We start from the raw sequence: 27,340 nt of genomic DNA on the forward strand, positions 1-27,340 counted from the left end.
CAGGTCACTCAGATCTCTGTCTGGTTGTGTTTTGATTGTCATCAAGGAGACAGACTCCTTGACTTCTCTGGACCACTTGTTCCAGTGCTCAAAAATACGAGAAGATTTTTTTTTTTTCTTAAATTTAGATGGAATTTCCTATGTTTCAGTGTGTCTTTCCCCTATATTTCCTTTTTCTTATTTCTATTTCTTCCTGTATTTAAATTTCTCTCCACAACTATTTCTCCCAGCAGTTCTTAAAAATAATTAAAATGTTTCTGTGAGTTATTGCAATACAGTAATGATGGACTTACTTGACAATCATGTGCTTACTCGACAAGAAAAAGATAGGTAAGGTGAGTTAATAGTTGTTGAGAGGACAAAGGTTTTGATTTATGATATTTACTATCTTAAATACCAACTTGGTGTAAAATTCTGTCCACACAATTGTAGACTGGAGAACAACATGGGCTTGTTTTCTGTGCCTGGGCTTCTAACCTGTCTTCTTCTTCAGGTGGTCTGGACTCTGGTGAGAAAACAAAGAATATATATTCTTTATATGACTAAAAAATAATCTTAAGCAGCTTAAGATGAGCTTGAGAGGAAAAGACTGATTTACTATTTTGCAAAATCAATATAATTCTGTTGTTGTCTGCATGGGAGAGATAAATGATTTCTGCTTCCTGTTTCCTTGGGGTTTTAGTGTTGCTATTTTTCATAGATTTGGCTATACATGGAAAGAGATTACCTAGTGTTCCCCAACTAAGGAAAATGTCCACTAGTATTCAAAGTTGCCAGAACAACAAGTATGAGGTTAAAATCCAGAACTGAAATTTATTTCAATTGTCCATGTCTGAGTGTTTTGGCCTTTTTTTGGTTGTTGTTGTTTTTTGGTTTTTTTGTGGGATTTTTTTGGGTTTTTTGTTTGTGGTTTTGTTTGGTTTGTTTGTTTGTTTGTTTTTGCTACAACACAATATAATTGATATTGGAATTTATGCCTTTTTAGCCACTGAATATACTTGGAAATGACTGTTCCCTGTTCCTCCAATCCAGCTGAAATATTTCAGGTCAAAAAGTAGCAGCTGAGATTTTGATATTACCTATTTTTTTTATTGAAATGAAACATTTTGCTCATGTTGGGAGGCTTTGTTGTAAAGGTCAGGAACTTTTGGTGGAGCACAATATAATTAGTTCAGAGAACAAAAATCGAAAGGTTCATGAAAGTTTGTGTCTTTGTATCAGCTGTTCGTATCTTCAGGGTAATCTGCAGAGTAAGGCATTACTTTTTATGACACCACATAAATGCAATAACATCATTGAAGTTATGCAACATAACTATCTGTGGTAGCCTTGTCTTCTTCCTCTCCACTGACCCATGCTCATACATCTCCCTAAATTAAGCATTCAGCCTCACATTCCAAACTTTCCCGTAGTCCTCCTGCATTTCCCATCTCTCCAATCCCATCCTTCCCTACTATTCCCACTACCTGTGCCCTCCCCCAGTCTTTTGGAAACTCAAACCTCAGTCTTGTTTGGATTCCACTGCAGGCTTTGCTAAAGCCTACAGTAGGTGATACAGGTGTTAATAACATCCAGAAGTTACCTGACATCAAACTGATTCCTAAAAACCAGCTCTTGTGTGAGAGAGGGGCTCCTGACCAACAGGGCTAATTATTTCATTTCCATGTGTTCTATGGCCAGGAAGAGCTAATTTCAAATTTCTGGATGCCAATAATAAAATACTATAGTCTGGAGAAATCACTGGTAAATTATGTGTCTCGTCCAAACTAGATGAGTATATTCCATCTGAATAGACGTCCAGGCTAGGGGAGGTGGATCATCTTACAGTGATGCCATGGCATCATGGTGGTGCCATAGATATTCTTGGCACATAAGAATTATCCATTTGTTTCTTGATTGGTTACTGAGTCCCTTTACCTTATTTTTACATGCTCACAATAGATGAGATGTTTCCCACCTGTCCAAGACGTGCTTGAATTTTTTGTCAGTTAAATGTGCTCTCACAAGTGGTTTAACCAACCATTACAATATCTTAATTCACACGTTGTCCACGTCCAAAACTAGGGACTAATATTAAAAATTATCAGTAATTTGTGTATGTGTAGATTAGACTAAATTAGGTTCGTCTTTGGCATACTTCAGCTAACACAACCTTCCTCTGCACAAGACTATAAACTGTGTGTTTGTTGAGTATTTACAATATTTTCACAGCCTAGAAATCGCATCATGTATTTTGTCAGGCTGGTACTGAGGCTGAAGTCACTGCCATGTGAACGAGTGATACTTGTGTGCAGAGACGCAGCTTTGGAAACAGAGTATTTTGCTGTGGAGATTCACGGGATGAAAGACCTAGTTTTGTTGGTAACACAGTGGAAAGATGTGATAGAAGGAATTCCTTCAGTATAAAACATTTAGTGGCAGTTTTCAGATACTGAGGACCAACCTGGATTTCACTGAATTCCTGCATTTGGTGTTCTTCAGTCATGGACTCACATTTTGGTTTGTGCACCAAATACATCTCAGTTTGTCAGCTTTTGCTGCTGCTGGAGGAGCTTTTCCAGACATTACCCAGTTTGTACCTTTAGGAAACTTATACTTTCTGATTAGTAGATATGGGTACATTGCAGTTTATAGTTATTGGAACTGCAGATTTTTTACTCACTATTAATGGTTATAAAGGGATTCAGGATATATGGGTGTGATTCTTCTCGTCCATCAATACTTTTTAACATAAAATGCAATAATGTGATTTTATTTTTTTAATACTGCAAACGTTACTTGTAATTTTTTTTCTTCCAAGAAATCTGTGTGAGTGGGAGTTTTAAAGCTAATGAAGCCTTTAAAACGTGTGTTGCACACTTTGCCCATGTACTTGGAACTTGTTTTACAAGCTCCACCTTCAAAACTTGAATATGTAAATACTGTTTTATGCACAGTGATAATAAAACATGTAGGAGGAGTCTATTGACAATTCCAATGTATGGATGGTTTGTCTGAACAAGATATTTGCAGTTATTAAGCTGTATGTGTATACAGTTGTGGGGTTTTCTTTCTAAAGTCCTCATCCTTATTTCTCATGTATCAATGTAAACCTGAATTATACCAGTTAATATTGAAGTGTGAGATCAATATCAATCCTTCAGCATTTGCATCTGCTCAAGTCTGAACCAGTTTTTCAATGGAGTCAGTCACTTTTCCACAATGATACTGGGTTTCTAAGAGTCACCACACTTAAAACCGGACAAATATAAAAAACATCCAAAAATGCAAAGTGCTGAAACAGGACTGTTTCAGGAGAAATTCAGTCAGGAAACAGATTTTACTCAGCGTTTGCTGTAACTGACCCATCAAGGTCAGATAGACTGACCTCGGTCAGGGTCAGGTTTAGACTGGACAAAGACATATGTGAGTGGTAGTTTGATTAAAAATAGAAAAAGGAAGCAGGAAAAGCTGATTAAAAACTTTGGCTGTTTATAGAACAGTTGCATACTAAATGTTTGCTGTGCCAGCTGATACCAATTAGGAATTATGTTTCTTAAACATAGAAATTATAGCCTCCACTTGGTTTGGCAAAAAATGGTTTTCATCTTTTAGGCAATGAGATTAAATGATCAAAATCTGACAAAAAACTGTGAAGCAATTCCTTGAGTGAATTTTAGTTCAGGTGAATCATAAAATGAGATTCCTGGTCTTTGTATTTACAATATTTTTTTCTTCCATTTGCTGAAGTTTTTAAAAGACAGTAATTTCAGATTAAAAATTAATCTTTCATTATGAAGCTAAAATGGGACATTCTGACAATTTCAAAGCTTTCTTTCTGAACCTTGACATTTTATGGGAGGTAGGATTTTTTTTTCCGTGTTTGGTTAAAATTTTATACGGAGTCAGATCTAGGGCTCACAGATGTTTCCCTCAAAATTGTTCCCATCACTACGTGTTGAAACTTAGGTCTAGAAGAACATGTGCATTTGAATCTCTCTTGAATATTCTGGCCACAGTGTTGTCTTACACATCATACAGATATTAGAGATTACCACAATTATTGTTTCTAGGGACTGCATGGACTTGATTTTTGCTGTTTTTCAGCATTCTGAATTTATGTTGTTCATTACTTCTAGTGGAAGTTGCAGATGCTTATCACACTGGAAAAAGAAGTCCTACATGCAAAGCTGCATGTACAGAAAATAAATTTTTTATATGGAGAAAGAAACACAGGGGAAAAACTGTGGTAAAAAAAAAAAATCCCACACTTTTTTCCGGAATTGCTGTTACATTTATTTTAGAATATAAGGATGTTTTTTATCTTCAGTTTGTGAACTTCTATTCAAACATACAAATACAAGACACCCAGGAACGATTCCTTAGAAAGGCTGTTCATGATTTTACTCCTTATGTGAGAAATAGTCATGTAGTGTTATGTCAACTATGTTCAAGGCAGTCAAAAAATTAAGTGTCCAGTGAAATAAAAAAAATAAGATTAGATTCTATAGGCATGTTATGGCAAGGAAATTGTTCTATGGATATCTCATCATATGTCACTTTATCTCGTTATGGTCTGTGAATTCTCCATGTTGCAAAGGGAGTGTTTGGGTTGTTATTATTCAGGTAAATGGAGTCCAGATAGGGCACTGAACTGGGGTTCAGGTGACCTGGGCTGTGTACCCAGTCCTTCAAAGCTTCACTGGGTAACACCAGACCACTCATTCTCTCCCCAGTCTTCACATTTGTGATGGGAAGTTCAGCATGACTTCCATGGGCTCTGCACAGCTGCTGACTAGTAACAATACTTGATTCCACAGAAGTAATAGGCTCCTTTTTTGCCCCATTTGTGAAGGACAATTTAGTGCTACCTGAGTTGTGAGAGGAAAGTAGCTGTGAAACCTCCACAGAAGCAGCACTGGTTGAATTACTTCTTGGGCACCCTGAGGTGGGGAGGGCACAAAGCTGCCACAGGAGCAAATACAGATTTCCAGTCAAATGGGGAGGCAGTGGGTGCCGTCAGTCCAACACAAAGACATGTGCTAAGTGCTGTCAGTTGAGCTTGATTCACATCTCTAATACTGTTGAGAAAGTAACGCGAGCTGCATTTCATTATCTGCCTTTCTAATAATATCTTTTTTTCTTTCCCCTCCCCAGCCTGCTCCAGAGACAACTGGTGAGTTCTGTTTAGAGATCTATTTGTATGCACGGGAGGCAGTCAACAAAACCAGCTGCTCATAAACATCGCTAGGACAGACACAGATTTATAATTACTGTTATTGTTATTGCATTAATTTTCACACTTCATAAAGATAACAGCAAGGGCTAATGTCCTACCTCACTTGTCTTTTTATTTTTCAGAAATAGATGTAGATGGAGGAATTGATCAGGACATCTTCGACATAAATGAAGGTTTTTCAAAATTCAGTCTCAATTTTTAAAAAATAATTTTCATTATAGTAGTCACAGATCAATACCATAACTGAACGTTAATCTCCTCTTCCTTTAGCCTTAGGACTAGACCTTTTTGAGGGAGACATCAAACTTCCTGAGGTGAGTTCAAATAAAAAATACAAAGCCAAAAATGTGTCATTGACTTAAATGTAAAGTATCACTGGCGTGGAAATAATAGATGCATCCTGCTCTTACAAACAATAAATGCTGTTTATGTAACATTAAACTGAAGATGATTGGGGATGGAATTCTACAAAATGTCATAAACAGTGAAGGAGTCAACAGCATTTGCAGAAACATTATCCAGCATGAGATCTCATCAGTGATTAGATCAATATTATTAGCTTCTTGTTTCCTTTTTGTACATTGTCTCTTTTAAGAGATTAGGCAGCACTGATCATCATCCAGGCAGGTTTGTATGAAAATAATTCTTTGTTCATCTGTACAATATTCTGAGCCAGTTAAATTTACTGAGCAGCACTGCAAAACCTTCATCCTGTAAGTAGATTGACTAAAACCGATGAAAAATTTAGATGTCAAATACCATATTTTAAGGCATCTGGCCAGCATCCTTATCTGATCAATGAAAAAAAAATTTACATCTGAAAAATATCTAGTAGGAAACCCCCAATGTGTCTTGCACTCTGAAAGTAGTCTGAAAATAGTGTTTTACTCTCCCTTTTGGGAGATACAGGGAATATGTCTCTGAAAGCAAGGACAGCTCTTGCTAAAGCACAGAAACAAATGTTCGCATTATGAAAAATTATAAAACTATTAATCTCTGTGCAGTTTTCAGGACTTTAGATCTTAATGCTTCCCATAGGAGCAGAAGCTCCTGCGCACATGCATCAAAAGCTTGAGAAATTTCTATGGAGAAAATGCAGCAGAAGTTGGAGACACCAGTAGAAGGGCATGAAGGGATTTCAAACCCAAACCTCAGACCTCTGAGTAATCTTTTGAGGGTTTTGAACTCATTGTTTTCTTTTATGTCTTACTTGGAATTGTAAGTTTGCTTTAGCGCTACTGTAGTCCCTGATGCTAAATCCCTTTTTACCGAGAACTGCATACTTGTTTTCTTTCTGGATACAGGAACGAAACTCCATCATTGGTGACAACTATCGGTGGCCCCATGTTATCCCTTACGTCCTTGAGGACAGCCTGGGTACAGTATTGCCTTTCACAATGTCTGTATGTTGTGTTGATTGAACTGTTCAACACAGGTTGATAAAGGTCCTGTGGTGTCCTTTCCTCTTTTAATCTGGAGCAGGCCCTTTCCCACAGCAGGAGTGGGGCTGAGCGTGCACAAACAGGATTTATAATCTTGGTATCTGTTCTGGCTCTCACCTCCTTTCTTGAATTATTACCCTGCTACAGCACAGCAGATTGTTTTGGTTTTGAAATCTTGTATCTGAGATGTGAAACTCTACAAAGCAGAGGTGAAAAGAGGGCACTGAAGATGTTTTTAAGGACAGGAAGCTTACCTGGCCATTTATATAATTTACAGCAGTGAGGGCAAAATGGCATTCTGACAGACAGTTTGCAATGGTACATTGCCAAGTCCCCCATGTGAATCAGAGACACATCATAATTTGACCCCATCCTTTATGTTGAAACTATGCAAGTTGCTTAGAGGAGATAACACAGATATTATCTGAAAAATTCAAGTCCTGGAGAAATTCGGTGAGGGATCTGTAGCCTGCATTCTGTACTAGGTAGAATGTGAAATCTTAATTTCCTATCTATTTAATACTTGCTCACATAAATCTCAAAAAAATAAATGAAAGAATCTACAAAATTAAACCCCCCAACAGTATCCTTCTATATACTTATCATGTCATATTTGATATATAAGTACCAAACAAAAATAACATAGGAGCAAACCAAGGGCAAGATACAGTGTTGCAAGACACTAATTGATGTTTTTTAGGACCCCCTTTGGTTTTAATCCAACAAAAAATCTGTTTATTTTGATCAAAGATTGCTGGAGCAAGAGCTACCCTTGGGACTTGTTCCATATGGATAATTCAGTATTGACAAGAACACTGTTTGCTTTGCAGAAATGAATGCTAAGGGAGTCATCCTCAAGGCATTTGAACAGTATCGACTGAAAACCTGTATTGACTTCAAACCTTGGGAAGGGGAGAAGAATTACATATCTGTGTTCAAAGGAAGTGGGTAAGCGAAGCAATTAAAAATAACTTTCATTATGTTTGCTTTCACACTATTCTCATGACCAGAATTCAACCTAAAACTCATATATCTGGTCATAATTTTACATTTTTGTCGTCACCATTTTCCCAGTCCTTTTCAAACTGTCACAGTTTCCAAAAGAGGTATTACCTTAGTAATAATGAACAATTTCTACTGATATTTATTCTTAAATATAAGAAGAAATCAAGTCCTATAAGAGATATTTCACTGGACATGGTAAAAGATATCAGAAAAAAAGCAATTATGTTCTTGACTGATCTTTGGATATATGGAGTATCACTTTCAGCTGGTCATTCCTAGTATATCTTGGCTTCTAGGGGAAAAGAAAAAACAAGGAGAAATATGATAGTTCTCACTGTGGGACAATGAATTTCTTTGAATGTAACAATGGAAATTAACTTGAACACCTCCACATGAGCATTCAGATAAAAGAGCAATATTTTTAAACTCTGTGCAGCACTGAGATATTTTGCTGATCTTTTACTTTATTTACCTCTTTTAATGAATAGTCATGCTATTTCATCTTAAATATTGCAAAATAAGACTCCAGTAAAGAAGTCAAAATTTCCTCAACTTCTTCCCTTCTAAGACATTCTCAGTCAAAACAGTGCAACAAGAACAAATATATTTTTCACTCTGTGCTGAACCATTTCTCTTATAGAAAAGGAGAACAGGGAGATCTTGGTAGCCTGGTGAGGAAATTTGCTTTCAGAAATTCATTTCCTGATATGAGAATGCATTCATAAATGGGAAAAGATTTTCTGATAATAAAAATGTTTCTCTTTCCCTTTGGCTTGTTCTGAGATATTTGTAGGAGATAATTGTTTCAAAATTTCTTTGGTGTCTGGCTCTTTGTATTTGCTGCTGTTCATGCTGTACACATGACACTGAAACTCAGCTCTAAAAGATGTATAATTGGAGACTCAGGGAGCAATGCATTTTCCTGTGCTAATGAGTCCAGCTTTTTGAGCTAAATGGAAAACTCATGTAGCTGAATTTTGTAATCCTTCATCCCCTAAAGTATGTATTGAATTTGCTAATAATTGTACCTGAAAAAGAACCACAATATTTAGCCTACGGCAAGTAGGAGGCCTCTGTGCAATGTTTCATTTATATGTCTATTAAAAATAGATGAGTCATGGTGATGAAGAAGATGAATCCTTCTAGTTGGATAACATATCTTGCCCTCACTGCCTGGTGTGGCTTGCCCTGAAGTGTTTCCATCACCTTAGCTGACACATCCACAGCAGAACTTTCTAAAAGATTGGAGCTAAATGGTGCTGTCTCTTGAAAAGGTCCATCCAGTTTCAGTGAGTCATCTTGGGTTGTACACAGAAATCAGGACTGACCCTGAATGAACTGCTTTCATTTCAAGCCATTCCTTATTTCTGGTGTAATGGGTGTGAGCTGGGTAAACCCATTTTTCCTGTTGTTCCTAATGTTTTGGAGTTTTTAAAATCAATTAGGACTCTTCTATCTGCTGACTAAAGACCTCAGCCCAGAGGGTACAGTGCAGAGAGGCACACAAAGTTCCTGGCAACATAAAATTTTTCCACTTCAAGTAAAGGTTGATAAATCACATCTTTGCCTTTCTGATCTTGGCTTGCATCTATAAAAGAGAGGAGTGTGGGGGAACTTTTGTGTCAAAAGGATTTGAAGTAAGCCATAAAGTCCTCATCCGGATTACCCTTTTGAATTCAAATGAAGTCAGCCACAAAAGAAGCCAGCTGTCTTTTGTTGTATTTACTGCCCTGTGTAAAAATGTATTTGTAGTCTCTGCTGTATGTACAGAGTGTATCAAGGCCCTGCACAAAAGCCCTCTCCCTGTACACATTCTTCATCTATCATTCACCTTGGCTACTACCAGTATTATGTTAACTCCTGCCTGAGTGCTGAGCAAAACACATGAGGTATGTAATTGTGAATTACAGAAATGCAGAGTAATCAGGTGTGGCAAGATGTGACTGCAAAGTTCACAGAGGAGTCTGGAAACATGCAATGGATGTGCCATTTCACCTTACTGTTCTCATGAAGAGCAGGATTCATTCAGCAGGAAAACTAACATGGTGTGGTAGAGTCAAATGATTAACAGACCAGGGAGGATGAACATCATCTCTAGTATTTCCACATGGAAAATCAGGTTTTCATGGAGCACTCCTGGGGTCACTTCAGCTCTTTGCCACTGTTGGACGTGGCAAAGGGAATCCATGCAGGAGCAGATTGGCACAGATCCCTGGCTCTCCAGCTTGGTGCTGGTAAGTCAGAGTGTCTGTGAGCTGATAATGGTGATACTGTGGGAAGAAAATTAGTAGCAGGACATTAGTATAAAAATGTGCCTGAAATAAGTGGCATCACTGCAACTGGTGGCATGTGTCTATTTACAGCTCCAAAAGGGGGGTGGTGGGATTAGTCAGAGCAAGTTCTTCCCTGTTCCTCCAGTCTCTGGACAGCAATGCAAGAAGCATTGAGTCACAGGCAGTACAGCTCTCACACACCTGGGGAAAGCTGAGACTTTCCTCTCCTTTCTCCTCTTCAGAAGACACTGCTGACACAGGATTCTATGCGCCCATTGCTCTGGAGTGCCATGTCCCACCCACCTAAGCTTTATTTATAGGATGGCACAGACAGTGTATTTGCTCCCTCTGTGGCTGTTGACTGACAGTGTTGCAGACAGACCAAAGGCGAGGGGCAGCTGCACCTACTTTTGTTTGGGTGTAAATTTTGCCAAGTGTCTTGGATGTGCCTGCTGTAGCCTGCTGTGTGCTGTGCAGCAGCTGTGAAGCCAGAGGTGGCCTTGGTAGGGGGTGGACCCAAGCTTGTGATGGACTTCTGTACAACACAAGAATAAATATGAGGCCTTGTTCAAGGAAAGACCTTGAAATTATGGATGCTACATGTGCTCCTTAACAGGTCTCATGTTGTGATTTTAATGAGTAGTAATCAATAGGCAAGGCCTGTGTTGCTCTGTGGAAAATGAAATACTGGGGAATATGTTGCACTAATAAGTCACAGAGTTTGAAAGCACATGGTGTGCTTGTATTTTTAAATTTCTGGGGTGATAAGACTGCAAATCCTATGGCATATTTTGTGCCCTATTAATTTTATGTACTTCATTGGGTAAGTATTGATTTATTTGCTACATAAAATATCAATTTAAATGTAGCTCTCCGTGCCTGCTAGTTTGTGGACATGGGGTGCCATTTTATTGGCTTGTGCAGATAACTCACTAAATTCTTTCACCCTTTAATAAAAATTTGCAGCACAGCTGCAGTTTTGCTCTTATTTGGGAGTGTGTGAGAGCAGCAAGTGCTCCAGCATGGTAGCTCACAGAGAGCCAGAAAGAAAAGAGCTTGTGAAAAGTACTGTCAAATCCATCAACCTGTCAGAAGGTAAACACAATATGCAGAAGCACACCTTGCCTGGCAGCCACAGCCTCATGCAAAGTGAAAGGCCAAATCAGTACAGAGGAAAGCAGGCAGAGAAGAGAATGTTCATGAACATACTTCTCCTTATGATAGGGACGTGCTTGAAATGTGCTCACAGTCACATATTGTGGTCTAGCTGAAAATTGTTAATTTGCAGTAATTTAATTGCTCGAAATTATGTGCCCACAACTTTTGATGTTCCAGGGAACTAAAGAAATCATCACCAGTTTTCTTTTGTCACAAATAGCTCAACATTTTTCTTCTAATAGAGCCAGAGACAAGGAACCTTCTTGTTCATCAAAACAGAGCTAAGTGTGAGAGGAAGGGGTTTGATAAAGAACAGGTCCATGGAAAAGTGCTATCTGTAACAAAATGTGACTTCAATGCTCAGGTTAAAAATATACCTATTGAATAGACTGATTTTGAGGTTTGCATGGCATGGGGATGGTGTGCATCTCACAGAACCCTCTCTCATTTTATGTTAATGCCAGCTGCTGGTCCTCAGTAGGAAACATGCAAGCGGGCTTGCAGCAACTCTCCATTGGAGCCAACTGTGACAGGATTGGGACAATCCAGCATGAATTCCTACACGCCCTGGGATTCTGGCATGAGCAGTCACGGTCTGACAGGGATGACTATGTGACCATCGTCTGGGACAGGATTCAGTCTGGTCAGTCACTCCTCTGCTTTTCCTCTCAATCTCTGGTGGTAGCGGTTTAGCTGTGGAACATCCCTTCCAGCCATCTTCTGGTAGTCAAGCTATTCTCTCACCTGGACTTACTTTTCAAAGCTGGTATATCAATAAATTAGATATAAAGGGACATCTACTTGAAACATAAATTCTCATTTGTTCTTGCTGTTATAATTCCTTGTGCCACGACAGTTTCGGAAGCTCTAATTAGAGATCTGAATCCTGTTATGCTACTTGTTGTACCACAGAGCAGCAGAAGAGGATAATTTAGTTTAAATGAATACTCTAAAAATACACTTACTCTAGAAGCTCTTAATGAAATAAAAATAACCAACTTCCCCCCACCCCCCAGTCTGAAAAATCCAGTGTGACCAAAACCAGTAGGAAATCTCCAGTGAAAACACTGGTCTTTCTCTTTCTGCCTGTCTGCTACACCTGGTGCTGGCAGCAGAGCTGAGAGAGCAGAGTCTGCAGAGGGTGGGCAGGCAGGGGAGACTTTTCAGGGTCTGTGTCACACCAGCAGTTACTTTAGAAATGCAGCTTGTGCATTGTAAGTGTTGGTATATTTGGCACAAGCCTGAGAGATGGCACTGAATTCCTCAGGACTTTGCTCTGTCTCTGCCTCTTTAGCTTGTCATCATCCTCTGTGACTTTCAGGCTTTTCAAAAACAAAGTTATATATGCAGACTTGATGTTTTCCTGACACAGGTACAGACAGAAGACTGAAAAACTGGATAAAGATTAAATCTAATGCATTCTTATTTAGTCCTGATCAATAGTCAGGTACATATGCAATTATATATTACAGAAAATTACTTAGACTCTGTTATTTGATTTCCATTATATTTTGCTGACTCTTTAGTGACAAGCTCCACTATTGTGAGACATTTGAAACTGCTGCAATTTTTTTATACTGACCAGAATACAGACACTGTATTTTGACTGATTTAAATCTTGACTTCCCACTGGGTAGTAAGCAACTGGTTCTTTGCTCATACTCCAGAAAACATACGTAAAGCTAAATTCTGGGAGTTTATCTGATGACAACTCTAAATTGTTCATTGTTACCTAAAATGACTAGCAATTGAACATCAGAGAATACAGATTAGAAACACTTGCAAATTACAGTAATTTGAGTACTGAAACACTCTCTCCACTCTTGGGTATCACAAGCCCATCAAAGTTTATAAGCAGTTCCACAGAAAAAAGGTTTTTGGTAGGAAAAACTTTGCTTCATCCAGCAGAAGTCATCAGTGGCTGAAAGCGGAAAGTAAATAGCCCTAGACTGGAAATAAAACTGTTTTACAGAGTAAGTTCAAGTAAATTACTACAAAAAAATATTTTGAGATGTGATAGATTCTCTGTCACTGCAAGTCTTTACATTAAAATTTGATTCCCTTGAGCAACAGACAACCTTTCCTTTCAATTTTGCCATTTAGGTAAAGAACATAATTTCAATAAATACGATGATAAAAGATCAGACTTCCTGAATGTTCCTTATGACTACAACTCTGTGATGCACTACAGCAAGACTGCATTCAGGAATGGAACTGAGCCCACCATCATCACCAACATACCAGACTTCATTGATGTCATAGGACAGCGAATGGATTTCAGCGAGTACGACCTCCAGAAACTGAACCGGCTGTACAACTGCAGTAAGTTTCTCCATTTATTTTATATTGCCTGAAAGAATCATTTGAAAGAAATGAGGGCGGTACATACACTTTGGACCCATCCAGACACAAGTGAAAGAGATACTAACATATTTAGAGAAGGAAATTGTGTTAAAAACACTAGAAATAATGGTACAGCTAGAAATAACATCCCTCCTGCAGAAATATTGCTGAGTAGCAGGGAGGGGTTTCTGTGCAATTTTATCTGACCTTTAGTTAAAAACCAGCTTTGCTCAGCAGCTGACTTTTGTTCATCCCTTGGGTGGCTGTTTAAAAAGTGTCCTTCTGCACAAAGCCTTTTGTTTTTCCCCTGTATTATTCCATAGCTGATGCTCAGACACTGCACAGAAATGAGCATCTTTGCTGTGGCTGTCGTACGTACTCCACTTCCATGGAATCTGTGAGACAGATTCATGCCTATTCATATATACCCTGTTCATGCAAATAGGGTACAGATGCCATTCTGAATAAAATGCAAGCTTTCTACATTTTCATGTTTAGCTTCAATCCTGATCTCTTACAAAAGTGGTCAAAAGAGTTATTTTGCTCAGGTGGGGTTTATTTTACAAAGCTGAATGAAAGTAAGAGAAATCTAGATAAGTCCATTATCAAATTGGAATAGAATTCTGTAATTGTTGCTAATTCAGTGTGCCCTGGCACTCAGAAGAAAACTTTTACAATATCCCAAGTAGTGAGTACTGGCTGACAATTATATTTTAAGCCTCATAATACAGATTCCTTAAACAATTATCAAACTGATTTATTAAAAGGGTGCAGTTTTTTGAGCGTAAAATTCTGGTGAAAATATTTTTATTCATGAACACACACATATACAGCCTTAGCTTCTAGCACTTGCTACACAATCACTTAGGCATTATAAAAGTGCTTACAGCTAAGGATGTCTTTCACAGGGGATAAGGTCCTTCCTTCTCTCCATTAATCTTATCTATTTTCCATCATTCTTGTGCATTACAGAAATACTTCCTGATGTTTTAACTTTATTCTTAACACATTGACACATTCCCCAAATGAAAAAAAAAAGCCCCAGTCCTGCTGAAATCAGTGACAAAACTTCCTTCACCTTCAGTGCAATCAGGACCTGCTCTGCTCCCCAGTCCCTCTCTTGGCTTCATGTGATGTGTATAGCGTGGATGATATTTGCAGAGACATAAATATTGTCAGATCACCCACCAGTGCCAGGGAGGATGGTGTTTCACACGTCCCAGCCCTCACCCACACGAAAGATTACTTCATTTGCTGAACATGATTTAAGGAAATGTGTAAGCTAAATTTCTGCTGGAGACTCACGTGGACAGGAAATTACATTAAAAATGTAACCCTTCATTCCTAAATTGAAGAAAACAACCCACAGCATAAGAAATACAACTGACTGTTTAGTGCTGCTTCAATCTGTAATTCACTGCTTTCTTTCAGGCCATATAATAACAGCAGATTTTATTCTGCTTTCCTCTTGGAGCACACTGCTTGACAGAACTGACCATGAGGTTTCCCTCAGCCTCTGGAAGTTAGGACTTGGCACTCATCCCCCATGTGTTTTCTTCTGAGTCTAGTCTTTAACTGCCTGCCAAACAAGTATCTGGCTTTTGGTGCAGACAGAATTCACAGCCTGCCTCACTCATTGCCCCTTCAGCTGAGGAATGAACCTCAGAAATACACCATAATCTACTGAGTCTTTCTTTTCTGTCTTCCTGGCATTCAGGTCAACTCTCCATGCCAGCACTTTTTACTTGAGGTCATTTGGTTACTTCCTTCCTGTTTGGCCAATTCAATTTCATGTTTTATTTTGTATTTTGATTTCAAAGAGTTCTTTCACCTAGTAATTCTCTATTTTTCCTCACCTTCTTTCTCCAGCAGTCAGCATTGTATTTGCTGTGAAAGCATTTTCTTAGTTCTTACAACATTGTACTGAACTGTATCTTAAAAAATATCTGCCATACACTTCTGACTACCCTACCTCTTGAGGGTTTTTAGCTTTCTGTGAGGACAGCACAACATATCTCAGCAGTAGAACTGATTTGGCAGCAGTTCATACTTAAGTGCTTCCCAGAGCTGCAGCTTGAGTGAAGCATTTGGTATGTTATTGAGGTTGACTATCGTGATTCTCAAGGTCTTTTTGTTATGCAATGAAACCTTTAAGCCTTTGAGCCACAATGTTTTATACATGGTTTAAAAAGTATTTCATTAACTTAGCTGTTTTCAAATCATGGCTCGTATTACACATGAGCTCATTTTACAATGGGAAACAAAAATAAGAACAGGGATAAACCTGGAGTGTGCTATCTCTCACCTATCCAGAGTTTGCATTAGACAGAGAAAATATTTCATATGGTGTTCTCCTTTTCATATTTAACTGCACAGTCTTCCTTCACCTAATTTTTTACTTGTTACATGAAAGATATTGTAAAATTTGTATGACAAGAAATATCCACTGGTCCCAAACATACCTTTGCCAAATGTTGTTTTGTTTTGTTTGTTTGTTTTTGGGTTTTTTTTTGGTTTTGGTTTTAATTCAATGTTTGGAAAATCAAGGTTTGTTTATTCCAGCCAAATAACTTCTGCTCTTCTATATTTCAAAACAAGCACACCAGCTGATACATTAGTGAGTTTGTATCAAAATCTGTGGCCATGTGTGGGCTGGCCCAAAGAAAGCAGAACAAAGAGTGGGAAGCCTCAGGATCTTTAGACTATAATATGAAGGTGTGTGGATTGGGTTGATATTAGTGTTCCTTTTATAAATAAAAGACATTATATGATAATTAGCAGATGACCTCCTGTGTTTGCTGAGGGCCCAGAGTGTTCCTGATGACATCCAATTAATGTCAGTGTTAATTACCAAGTGTTTTGATGTATGAATGCTGATCATATTTGAAGCCACTGATTACTTGATGTTTGCATTTAGTCTTTCTCTGCTCATGGCTTTGGACCTTCAAAATTAAAATGTGTTACGTAATAGAGACGATTTCTTCTTCTTCTTCTTCTTCTTTTTTTTTTTTTTTTTTTTTTTTTTTTTTTTTTTTTTTGTCATAGCCTCTTCCCTAAGTTTCATGGACACATGCAGTTTTGAACTTGAAAATATATGTGGCATGATTCAAAGTTCAGATGATAACAGTGACTGGCAGCGTTTGTCTCAGGTTCCTGCTGGGCCAAATACTGATCACACTCATATGGGAGAATGCAGAGGTATGAGAAAAAAACTCTTATCTTTCTGGGAGGTGTTTTCTGCAGAGGCCTGAGGGGTTTTTTCAAGCTTGGTCATGTTATCTGTTTATTTTTTGACAAACTACAGTTTATTTTTTAACTAAGCAGCATAAATCTACATCCCTAGGGACATCATGTGATATGTTGATTTTCTGCTTGTTTCAGAGGATCGAATGTCCTTATCTCTTTTGATCAGTTTTTTTGGTCTTAGTGTCACATCCTGTCATGAGAGTTATATAAAGCATTGGACCTGTGATACAGGCACACTAAATAGATTGCTGCTTTTCGGAATAATTGCTCAATAAGTCCTTGGACAGGAGTAGGATTTTGAAACGTGCATTATCAGGCCTGAGGTGAAAAATTAATTGACAATCTAGCTAGATATATCTCAGCTTGTCAGAATGGTCCAAGAGTTCAGGAGTTTAAACCAGTCCTTCAGAGTGTCAACTGTGTGTTACTGGCGCTGGGTAAAGAGTAAAAACCCATGGTTTGGGTACAATTTGCTAGAGATAATGAAATGAGGACAAAAGCTGCAAAGAGAATAGTTGTACCTTTGGAAAAGGTGAGCAGTTAACAGTCCTCAGTCAGAGATTTGTACAGGATCTACCTAACCCTGACCTGGCTGTATCTTCTACAGTAATTGCAATACAGCATTAAGAAATCCAGTACACCAGGAAAACTGTTTTCTCTCCCCTCTACCGCTCATTTCTCATTGACTTTTGGCAGATTCTGGCTACTTCATGCATTTTGACACCAGTGCTGGAGGAGAAGGAAGCACAGCTGTCCTGGAGAGCCGAATTCTGTATCCCAAAAGAGGTTTTCAGTGCTTACAATTCTATTTATATAACAGTGGTAACGAGAGTGACCGGCTGAATGTCTGGGTCAGGGAGTACACGTCAGCCAATCCAAATGGCACTCTGAGATTCATCAAAGAGATAAAAGGTATGGAATAAAATTGCATTTGGTTTTAATCTATCCTCAGTATTTTTCAAAGTACTAGGGAAAATTATTGTGGCAAAGTCACCCATTTCCTAGTGCTGTTCTTCGGCTTTTTCTCTATCTATGTAAGTGATTCATTGCTGCTGAAATTACACCTGATGGATCCTCAGTCAGCTGCTTTCCTATAATATAATAAATTACCACAAATTTCAAACTCTTGTATTATCAAGCTAGTTGTCTCACCAAACTAGCTAAAATTCCATGAGCAATCATTTTAACTGTTCTAGAATTGCTGGTATCAATAGCAGCTGATGAAGTTGGAATATTAGAGTAAATTATGATTAATAAGAAAGTATAATAAAGGAATGGAAAGCATAAGTGCCCTGGAATAGCTAATATATAAGTTTAGAAAAGATAAATAAAATTTAAATGACTTAACTGAAATATATGAGCAACAGATCATGATTTGAGTTGTAGTTTGAAGAAGATTAAATTCACGTGGTTTTAGGAGCCTATGGCCTACAGAATGACCAGCTGAGGTCAGCTAATGGACAAGAGCTCTTTAAGCTAGAATTGCCAAAGTCACCTTATGATTAAATTTCTCAAATACTTAACTATTATGTGGTCTCCATTTCAGCTACACCAAGTTCAGAGGGATCTGAGCAAGTTCTTTTACTAAATAGGTATAATTTCTGTCTCTTTTTGTCCCTTTAGGCTCAGCTGCTGCCAGTGCCTGTTTTTTCCCCACTCTTTTCTTTACCTCTATGGCTTCTCCCTCTGTGCCCTCTGAGCTAACAGGCATCCTTAGCTAAGAGTTGCTAAGGCAGGAGTAGACTTCACATCAGTCTGAGCCCTCCAAACTCTTTCAAACCCTACTTTGATGCCAAGAGTAATTTCTCCAGACTTCAGCCTTCCTCACAAATACTCTTTTGGGTCTATTAGGCCCCATCACCCATTTCTGCTTTCTCAAGTCCATATTTTCCTTTGAAGTCTCTGATGTCAGAAGCGTGTCCAAAGAGGCACCCTATTTTGACAATTTGTGGCAAAACTTTTAGGAATGGTTCAAGACCACTTTTCCCCCAAGCTGTTTCGCTTCTCTCAGCTGAGAAGTTACCCTCACCAATGCAGTCAATAACCAGGAACAGTGACACTGCAGCCCTTCCATCCATGACTGATCCCCTGGCTGAGCTGCTCATGGGTTTGCACTGAACTATGATGTGCGAGAAGCTTAGGGACAATCCCTGAACCCTCCCACTGGTTTGTGGCAGCTGGGGATTTTTGAACTGCACGTATTACATGTAAAAATCCTTTAGCTTATGCAGAGGACAATTTCATGGAAAACAGTGAGATGCTTTTCTTCTTGTTTCTTGGTTAATTTTTTTCCTCCTAATTATAACAGTAATGAAAAATGTCAAGAAATTAAGACATATTTGAGATATATTGTGTTGTATTTCGGGTTGTTAGGAGAATGATGCATGAATTCTGTACCTGGGATTGGCACTGCTTGTTCAAGAAATGCAGCTGGTCTTCTGTGCAGATGAAATAAAACCAGGCCACAAAAGAAACTGTTTTGGTGCACATGCTTTTAAAAAAGGGTGTTCTACTTCCATTGGCCTCACAAGGCCCCTGTGCAGAGGTCTTTGCTTTTGTGTACACTGCTCTTGGAGTCAAGTGGAATTTGCTATTGCAGGCACTTTTGGATGTGGCATCAAACTTGCAGCAAGGTTCTATTGCATGAAGGAGGTTTTGCAAATGATTGGCTTTAACTTGACCTTAGTACCATTAATCATGTGATGGGTGAATAGTGCTTCTGCATTGGCAAGCTTCCAACAAGCCATTTAGAAATGCAAAAACAAATGAATGAACTAGCCTTGTAGTTCTAGGTTCCCAGAGTCCTCTGGAGCATTTTTTGTTGAGGCATGTTGTTGTTCAGTTATTTGAATATAACTTGTTCTAAATATTTTCTTTTTAACAATACAGGTGAGACTCTTTTTGCGGATTTAATAATCACAACTCCTGGATTAATTTAATGAAATTTTATTAAAATATGTAAAAAAAAAAAAAAGAAGCAGCTTTATAACCCATCAACAAGTGCTATTATGCATATTAATTCTGTTAAAATGTTGTATTGAGCAAGTATGATCTTGAACTGAAAAAGTAACATCTACAGAAGAAATATTCCATCACATCAGTGCCAGTGGAATTGAAAAAGTCTTACACAGTATTGGTATAGGGTCCACAGACCTGTGCAGTGTTTGACCGTACTGCTGACTGAGAAATCTCTACCCTTGTTTTTCAGGTTCACCTGAGACCTACTGGCAGCTCCATCATGTTTCTTTGAATGTCACCAGTAAATTCCGGGTTATGTTTCAAGGCGTGAGAGGAAGTGGCTTATCAAATGGAGGCCTCTCTATTGATGACATCAACTTGTCAGAAACTCAGTGTCCCCACCACGTCTGGCATATCAGAAATTTCACAAATCTCCTCAACACAAGTCCAGCAGGGAAAGATGGGATAATATACAGCCCACCTTTTTACTCTAGTGAAGGATATGCTTTTCAGGTCAGCTTGTATGTAAATGGTACCACTGAAAACCCATTAAATTTAGGAATATACTTGTCCTTGATTTCTGGAGCAAATGATGATCAGTTGAAATGGCCCTGTCCATGGCAACAAGGGACCATGATCCTGCTTGACCAGCATCCTGATATTCGTCAGCGGATGTCAAACCAAAGAAGTGTAACTACAGACCCTCTGAAGTTTTCAGGTTAGTTAAAACCAAACATGTAAAACACAACCAAAAGACAAGGGGTGACATTTCCTCTTTGTGTAAATTAATGCATATTTTTAGCTTCTGGAATGTTTCGTATGTTTTCAGCAACAATAATATTGATCCACGGACAAGAAAAAATTTAAACCTACAAGCAATTTAAGCTGCGACTGAGGATTTCAAACTTGCATTTGCATAAGAAACAGGTGGATCATCTATTCCTAAGGTTTCTTTCATATGCTCTGGGAGGATACATATATTTCTGTTTTAATGACAATGGAAGTTTTCCAGAAGTCATGAAAAGAAAAATACTGAATTAACAATACAGGCAGTTTATAGCAGATAAAAGTGAAACAACTATCAAACAAATCCCAGCCTTCCTTGTCAAAGGTACAGTGATGTCAGCAAAAGCCTCCAGATGGACAAAGTACTGATTCTTATTATCTAATCTGTACTTGTTCAAGGTGTGAGAAGATAAGGGTTGTTGTCCACAATAACTTGGAAACATTGAGGTAAAAAGTAACTCTGAGAAATTATAGGAATCTCTACAGAGAGAGATATTAAAGAAAACACCCACATTCAACACTGGATAAAGTTTGGATTTAAGCCATAATGAATTTCTTCTTTTTGCCAAAAGAAATCATCTCTGCCACTGAATTAGTTTTCTGGATTTTCAGACTAGAAAGGAAGGAAGGAAGGCACAAAACCATCCAATTCATATTATTATTTTAAAACCAATATGTTTTACATTGCATTTTCTGTGACATTGGCTCTACATGAAAACAAAGTGAGTAATTAAGAAAGCCTTAATGTCCTCTCTGTAAATGAAAGACACACCACACCATGTCCTCCATAGATGTTTGTAAAAGCCCATTTTCCTTGTGCTTTCTGCTGTTAAGCCACAGTGCCCTTTTCCTTCTCTGACCCTGTGGACATGCAGTCTGTTTGCTCTCTGCTCCTTCTCCCTTGTTTATTCATATATATGCAAATAGCCCACTATTTCCAAGGGAAGCCTTGTAACACACACTTTTTATCTAACCAGAGAGGTGTTGGAGCAGGCAGATCTTTCTCCCTCTGACAGATTCTTTCATGGACAATCAGGCTCAGCTTTGAGCTTTAGAGCAGGGCTTGATGGAGCAGGCATCAGTGATCTGTGATCATTTAGGTTGCTCAAATATCTTGTGCCCCACATCTACTGCAGGAGTTGCTGTCTTTTGAGAAGCACTGCATTAACTCATGTTATAAATGACTTATGTGCTACTTATATTCTTGACCCCCTCACTTTAACAAGCTAAACAGAAAATACAACAGGTTTTCAACTAGCTCTCCAATAACCTCACCTCCAGCAGGTTCTTTTCTCAGTACCTCAGGCTAAACCACATCATTGAAGATCTCCATTGTCTTGTGCCACTCATCAGTGGGGAATCCCAGGCAATTGAGGTTTGAGACACAAATCCAGAGCAGTCTCACATCCACATTCTTTTTATGTTCTTTTTTTTTCCCCCAGAATCCTCATCAAACTATATCTGGGATAGGCCAGATAAAGTGGGATCCGAAGCAACTTTTACCAATGGAACTAAATACATGAGAGGTCCAGGAGTTGGAACAAATGCATTTTTAACTCATGAGAGACTTAGAAGCCGCAACTTTATCAAAGAAGATGGCATTTATATTCTTTTAACAATGGAAGGTATGTAAATATAGCTGATACTCTTTACAATGCAGCAAAAAGTGTCAGATACCAAGTCACTAGTGCTGTAGTTATAAATACACATGATGGACTTTGCACTTGAGCAGTATTTGAATTATGCCTGTGTCTAAAGTCAAATCATTTGAATAAATTTGTGAACAGATACATACACAGTGTAATTCCTTTATCTCATGCGAAGGTATATAAAACAATGCTAATCCTGTGCAAATTATTTTGATTAGATTAATTTGAATAAAACTATATATTTCTGAAAAAATTCTAGAGGATATTTCCAAAGTACATCATACTCTTGAAAGGCAAAAAAGACTGTTTATCTGTTATACCTTTGGTCAGGCTTAGCACTCTTTGTTATTAGAAATTATCATTAGAATAAGAAGAAAAGTAATGTGGAGCAAAGACCTTATTGTCTGTGGGTTCACCATGCAGATATATCGCATCTCCTGTCAACTCAGCCAAGCTCTCCACCCGCTGTTGTTACGACTACAAGTGCCAGCACCACCAAACCTGGCCCTAGCCCTACCACCACCACCACCAAGCCCCCCAGTGGCACCAAGACCACCACGACTGCACCCACCACCACCACAACAACGGGCAGCACCACCCAGCCCGGAGATCCAGCGGCTCCGGCTTTCTGCCCAGACAACCCCTGTGAAAACGATGGTGTCTGTGTCATGGTAAACAGAACACCCGTGTGCAGGTAGCTGCCTTTGTTCACTCCCAAATGCAGTTTTAGGATGAGTAATGAGAGTTTCTAACAAAATAAATCTTTGCTCCCAGTGAAAGGAAAGACAGACCGTAGCTGATTAAGGAAAGTATTTACAACTGCTCCTGTGAGACTGAACTTATGGCCAATTTGGGCAACAAAGCTCCTAACCTCAGCATTTGATAATTTTGAAGTACTCTGCTTGACTTTCCTGTAAATTATATTTTAAATGTGTTTATTCTTTTCAGTAATGTATTACTCCAAGTCTTTAGAATTCCCTATAGCAAAATGTAGAAGAGTTGAATAAATGTAATTGAAAGAAAAGAGCATTTATAGAATTAGAGTAGATTTGCAATACTTATCATGTAGGAAGCAGTGTAGACATTATTTTAAAATTTGATTCAGAAATATTGTACAGTGCAAATTATGACCATGAGTTACCAAAGTGTAGTCACTTGCCTTTGAAACCAGCAGTGAAATCTGAGGAATAAAAGATTGTTTGCCCTGCAAGAAGATTAATATCAACTTTTATTTAATTCTCTGTGGATACATTTACGTAACCTACCTGCCTGATTAGCATTGTTCCAGCTCTCAAACAGGCTCTGAGGCTGAAGACAGTAACCTTAGATGCTGTTCCAGGGCAGGTGGACTGGGGGAGTGCTGTGAGGAAAACATAAAGGCCAAGAGCCACAGGAATCAGGATGACTCATTAAGTGTTATATATCCCCATTTAGAAACCTTTTAAAAAATAATTCTTGTGCAACTCATCAGAAGCAGGTCACAGATATGAGTAAATGTCAAGAAGTGGTTCTAAGAAGACAAAAAAAAAAATGCTCAATGTCGTGCCTCATTTCAAAATTATGGAAAGAGAATATTTATTTTCTGACATCTCTGGACTGTTTGAAGCTTTAGTGCCTTTGCAACCTACTCTCTGTCCTCTAGAAATGTGTGACCAGCAGTCAGTTTCCACCCCAATTTTCTGTCAGGAAATAGGTCAGGGAATGTGATACATCTGTTTAAGCTGAATGACCTGGAGTCTCCCCAGCAGGCAATATCTTTGCAGTGCACTGCAAACAGACTTGTTTTCAGGGCTGAGGTAGTCCTGAATAAATGGCTTAGACAGGAGCTACAAAATCAGTACACAAAGAATAACCAAGGTTAGAAAGATGGTGGTGGGTGTGCTGACTGTGCTGCTGGGTAAGGTGATGGAATCAAAGCCTGGAGGTTGTTTTCGGTCCTAAAACTGGATGGCTTCTGGGCTGTGAATTTATTTTCTTACTGCTTGTTGGGTGAGGACAGAGGCAGCTCTTACAAGTTCTTTAAATTTGAAAATTACAAAAAAAGAGAAGCTCCATAGATCAGGGGCAATCAAGCACTAAGAGGTCAAGAGGACCAGGAAGGCATTTAGGATTTCTGGCAAAGGCTCTCTCTGAAGGCACAACCTGTGAAACATCAGGAAGCTGAAAGAAACACATTTTGGTGTGTAAGGACAGTAGACCACTCAGGCCACTCACGACAACTTTAAAATAGAAGTCCATTTTAAGATAACTTCATTATGCTTTAGGATATAGAAATTGCATCAGAGATGCCATTTTTCTCAAGTAGGCTTTTTCACACCTTTAATCTTTAGATGATAATACATGTTTGTTATTTTGCTTTCTAGATGTCCAGCAGGTGACAACTGGTGGTACATGGGAGAAAAGTGTGAAAGGAAAGGCTCAACTCAAGAAAACACTGTAATAGCTGTTTCTTCAACCATAGCTGTGTTTGTTGTAATGCTTATTGTCACCATCACAACTGCAGTGTGCCTAAAAAAGAAATACAAACAAGGAAAGGAGAATAAGGAGAGTGTGACTCTAGAAGAAGTAAGTACCTTGCCTCTTTCAGCAAACATACAGACACATGCACACATATCTATATTCACTAAAAAGCAAACAATCAAATTAAGTAAGAGGTAAATGGGAAGATGTCACCTTTTTGCAGCCTAAAGACTACAGGTTAAGAATTAAAGAGCTCCTTTAAGTGACACTGATTTATTAAACACCAAAACCCCACTTAATTCAAAATCTGTTCTCATCTTCCACCCCACTCCACTCTGCCTCAATGACAGTCTACATTGAGTAGGATAGTGTGAACCAAGGGGTTCAATTTAAAATTGTAATTAAACCGTATTTTCTGCTCAGTAAACCTGTATTTCATCTATTACTGCCTATTCTACTAAAGGTCTCCCATTAAAATACCTGGATATGGTGTTAAAAAATGCATCCCACTATGTCAAAACAAAAAGCAAATCTAAAAAATAATTTTCCACATTCAAAGGCCATTTTTTATGCAAGACATGAAGTAGCTGTGGACATATTAATTTAAGGAAAGGTAAAGAAGACAGCAGGTTAAAACTGTCTAGATGACAGGATCAGAAATGCCATGTACTGGATAGAAACAGCATTTGGGCATTTTTTCACGGGAAATTTCATGCAGTCTGAGACACATGGACTGTTACTTTAAGTAGAGGCTTGTCCTGGAAATAGCAAGAGTGGCATAGTTTAGAGGAACTCACAGGGCACAGGAGAAATTTTGTAAATGAACTGAAGAGGAATGTCCTTCCAGAAAGCAGAGTTCCATTTTTAATTTTGCCCTAATACTCTTTGTGTAATACCTCATTGAGTTGCAGTACCTCTGTGCAGTGTCAGATACTTGACACTGCTACTTTATGACCATCCAATAAATAGTTTTGGTTTCTTTGCAAGTAATGCTCTTACATTATACACGTACTTCCCTTCCCTATGCACTTTTAAGATGTGGGTTTGGTTTTTTTTCCCTCACTTAGACTAAAACATCCTTCTGAAGATAATGCAAACAAGCATCAAAGACACGAGATGAACATCACAGCAAAACCACAACTACGTCATCATTCTTTCTGTTCCTTTTATCTCAACCATCATGATAAAAGTTTGTAAAGTCTGGAAAATAATTCATCATCTGGATAAAACACTTTGCTAAAGTCAGTGGAGCGTCTGACACTGCTGTGTACTGTCATTCAATAGAGAAAAATGGAAATATGTTGTGTGACATGGCTGCCTTGTCCTTCAAGTCTACCTAAACATGAAAAAAGCATGAAAACAGCATCCTGAATTTCAGTCAACACAGGAAAGTCTAAATTTGCTGTATTGTTATTGTACAGCTGTCTATAATAAAGGGGAGCTGGACCCTGTGTTCACAGGGTACCCAGCAGTTCTCAGTCCTGCTGCAGCTGTCAGTCAGTAGTGTGAGATTTTGTGAAGTGTGGGAGCATCTGGTTCATTTGTTATTTGGCTGTGATCTACTCACTATAAAAGAAATAACAAGTAATGAGGAAAGTAATAAATGAATCTCACAGACACACATTAATGAGGAAGTCACAGCAGAGATAATAATGAGGATCCAGAATGCTTCAGCCACTGATTGATGGTCCATTAGAGGAACCACTCAGGCAGAACCCTCAAGAATGTCAACCTGAACAATTATTAACTGATAGGAAGGGGGAAATATAGTTAACATGAGTGTTGTGGAAAAGTTGAGGCTGCTTGAGATACAGACTACCAGAAAAGGCTTGTAAATTCATGTAAAAATGACTATGGGGTGTTTAGGGGAAGAATCAAAATATCCAAAGAAAAGTGGGGGGAAATGGGGTCAGAAACTGGAGAGGCCTGTCTGCAAAGGAGAGCTGGATGCCAATGGCCAGAGGAGACCACAGGTCTTAGGGCTCGTGGATCTAGGTACTAGCACACGGAGGGACTTGCATGGAAGGGTCTGTGTGCCAGGAACGGGAGGGAATGTGGGCCACCGAGCCTGTAGATTTGAAGATCAGCAACTGGAGGGGACTGGTATGTGTGTTTTGTGCATGTCTTGAAAGGTCCAGGTGCCAGCAGCAGCTGGAGGGATCAGGTTGTGTGTTGGTGTGTAAGAGGTCTAAGTGCTGGCAGCTGGAGAAATCTGTGTGTTAATATTTCTTCAGTGAATTTAATCCTCTGTGTGTGTGTGTGCATGCATGCATAATACACTAGCAAACTTCAAGCTGGACAAGCTGGTGAGTTGGAGGAAACATTTCCACATCTGGAGGACTCAATCATCACACTGCCCTACCTGGCAAGCAGAAGGTAATTTGCATGCCACTGCCAGAACTCCCAAGCATGGATATTTACCAGGTTTAGAGGCCATGCTAACATTGAAGGGGACTGTGCATGTTTCAGTGTGTTTCTGGATGTGGACAATGAGGGCACACATTTTTTCAACAGAGAACCTGCATTCTGATTTCCTGGAGGGGAGGAAGAGGACAGGGCTGTGTGCCCTTCTCTGAGTTTGGGTAGCATTAGAGGGGTTGTGCAGCCCATGCTGCTCTGTGCGTGTGTGCAGCAGCCAGAGCCACCAGCCACTTCAGGGACCCCTGTGTGTGTGTGTGTGTCAGTGTGTCTCGGACACAACCTTGCTGCCAGCCAGACCTGGGAGCAGCAGCCAAATCCTTGGGACTGGGATGCAGAGATCACCTGGGACCATTCCTGACTGGGCATGTTGGCTGGAGAGCT

General features: G+C 38.9%; 1 protein-coding gene across 1 annotated transcript in view; it reads left to right on the forward strand.

Moving 5' to 3' along the window:
• Positions 1-283: 283 nt before the first annotated feature.
• The window catches only part of MEP1B (meprin A subunit beta), a 40,203-nt gene continuing 13,146 nt past the window's right edge, over positions 284-27,340 (forward strand). The window contains exons 1-15 of the mRNA XM_041477606.1: positions 284-330; positions 433-508; positions 5,137-5,155; positions 5,341-5,391; positions 5,489-5,530; positions 6,515-6,595; positions 7,491-7,608; positions 11,561-11,739; positions 13,200-13,418; positions 16,485-16,637; positions 17,382-17,597; positions 19,894-20,361; positions 21,872-22,054; positions 22,502-22,772; positions 24,442-24,643. Coding sequence (XP_041333540.1) covers positions 284-330; positions 433-508; positions 5,137-5,155; positions 5,341-5,391; positions 5,489-5,530; positions 6,515-6,595; positions 7,491-7,608; positions 11,561-11,739; positions 13,200-13,418; positions 16,485-16,637; positions 17,382-17,597; positions 19,894-20,361; positions 21,872-22,054; positions 22,502-22,772; positions 24,442-24,643 — 2,325 coding nt within the window. The remainder of the gene's footprint in view (positions 331-432; positions 509-5,136; positions 5,156-5,340; positions 5,392-5,488; positions 5,531-6,514; positions 6,596-7,490; positions 7,609-11,560; positions 11,740-13,199; positions 13,419-16,484; positions 16,638-17,381; positions 17,598-19,893; positions 20,362-21,871; positions 22,055-22,501; positions 22,773-24,441; positions 24,644-27,340) is intronic.

Source organism: Pyrgilauda ruficollis, unplaced genomic scaffold, assembly GCF_017590135.1.
Source record: "Pyrgilauda ruficollis isolate IOZ18807 unplaced genomic scaffold, ASM1759013v1 scaffold41, whole genome shotgun sequence".
In the NCBI taxonomy this organism is placed as follows: Eukaryota; Metazoa; Chordata; class Aves; order Passeriformes; family Passeridae; genus Pyrgilauda; species Pyrgilauda ruficollis.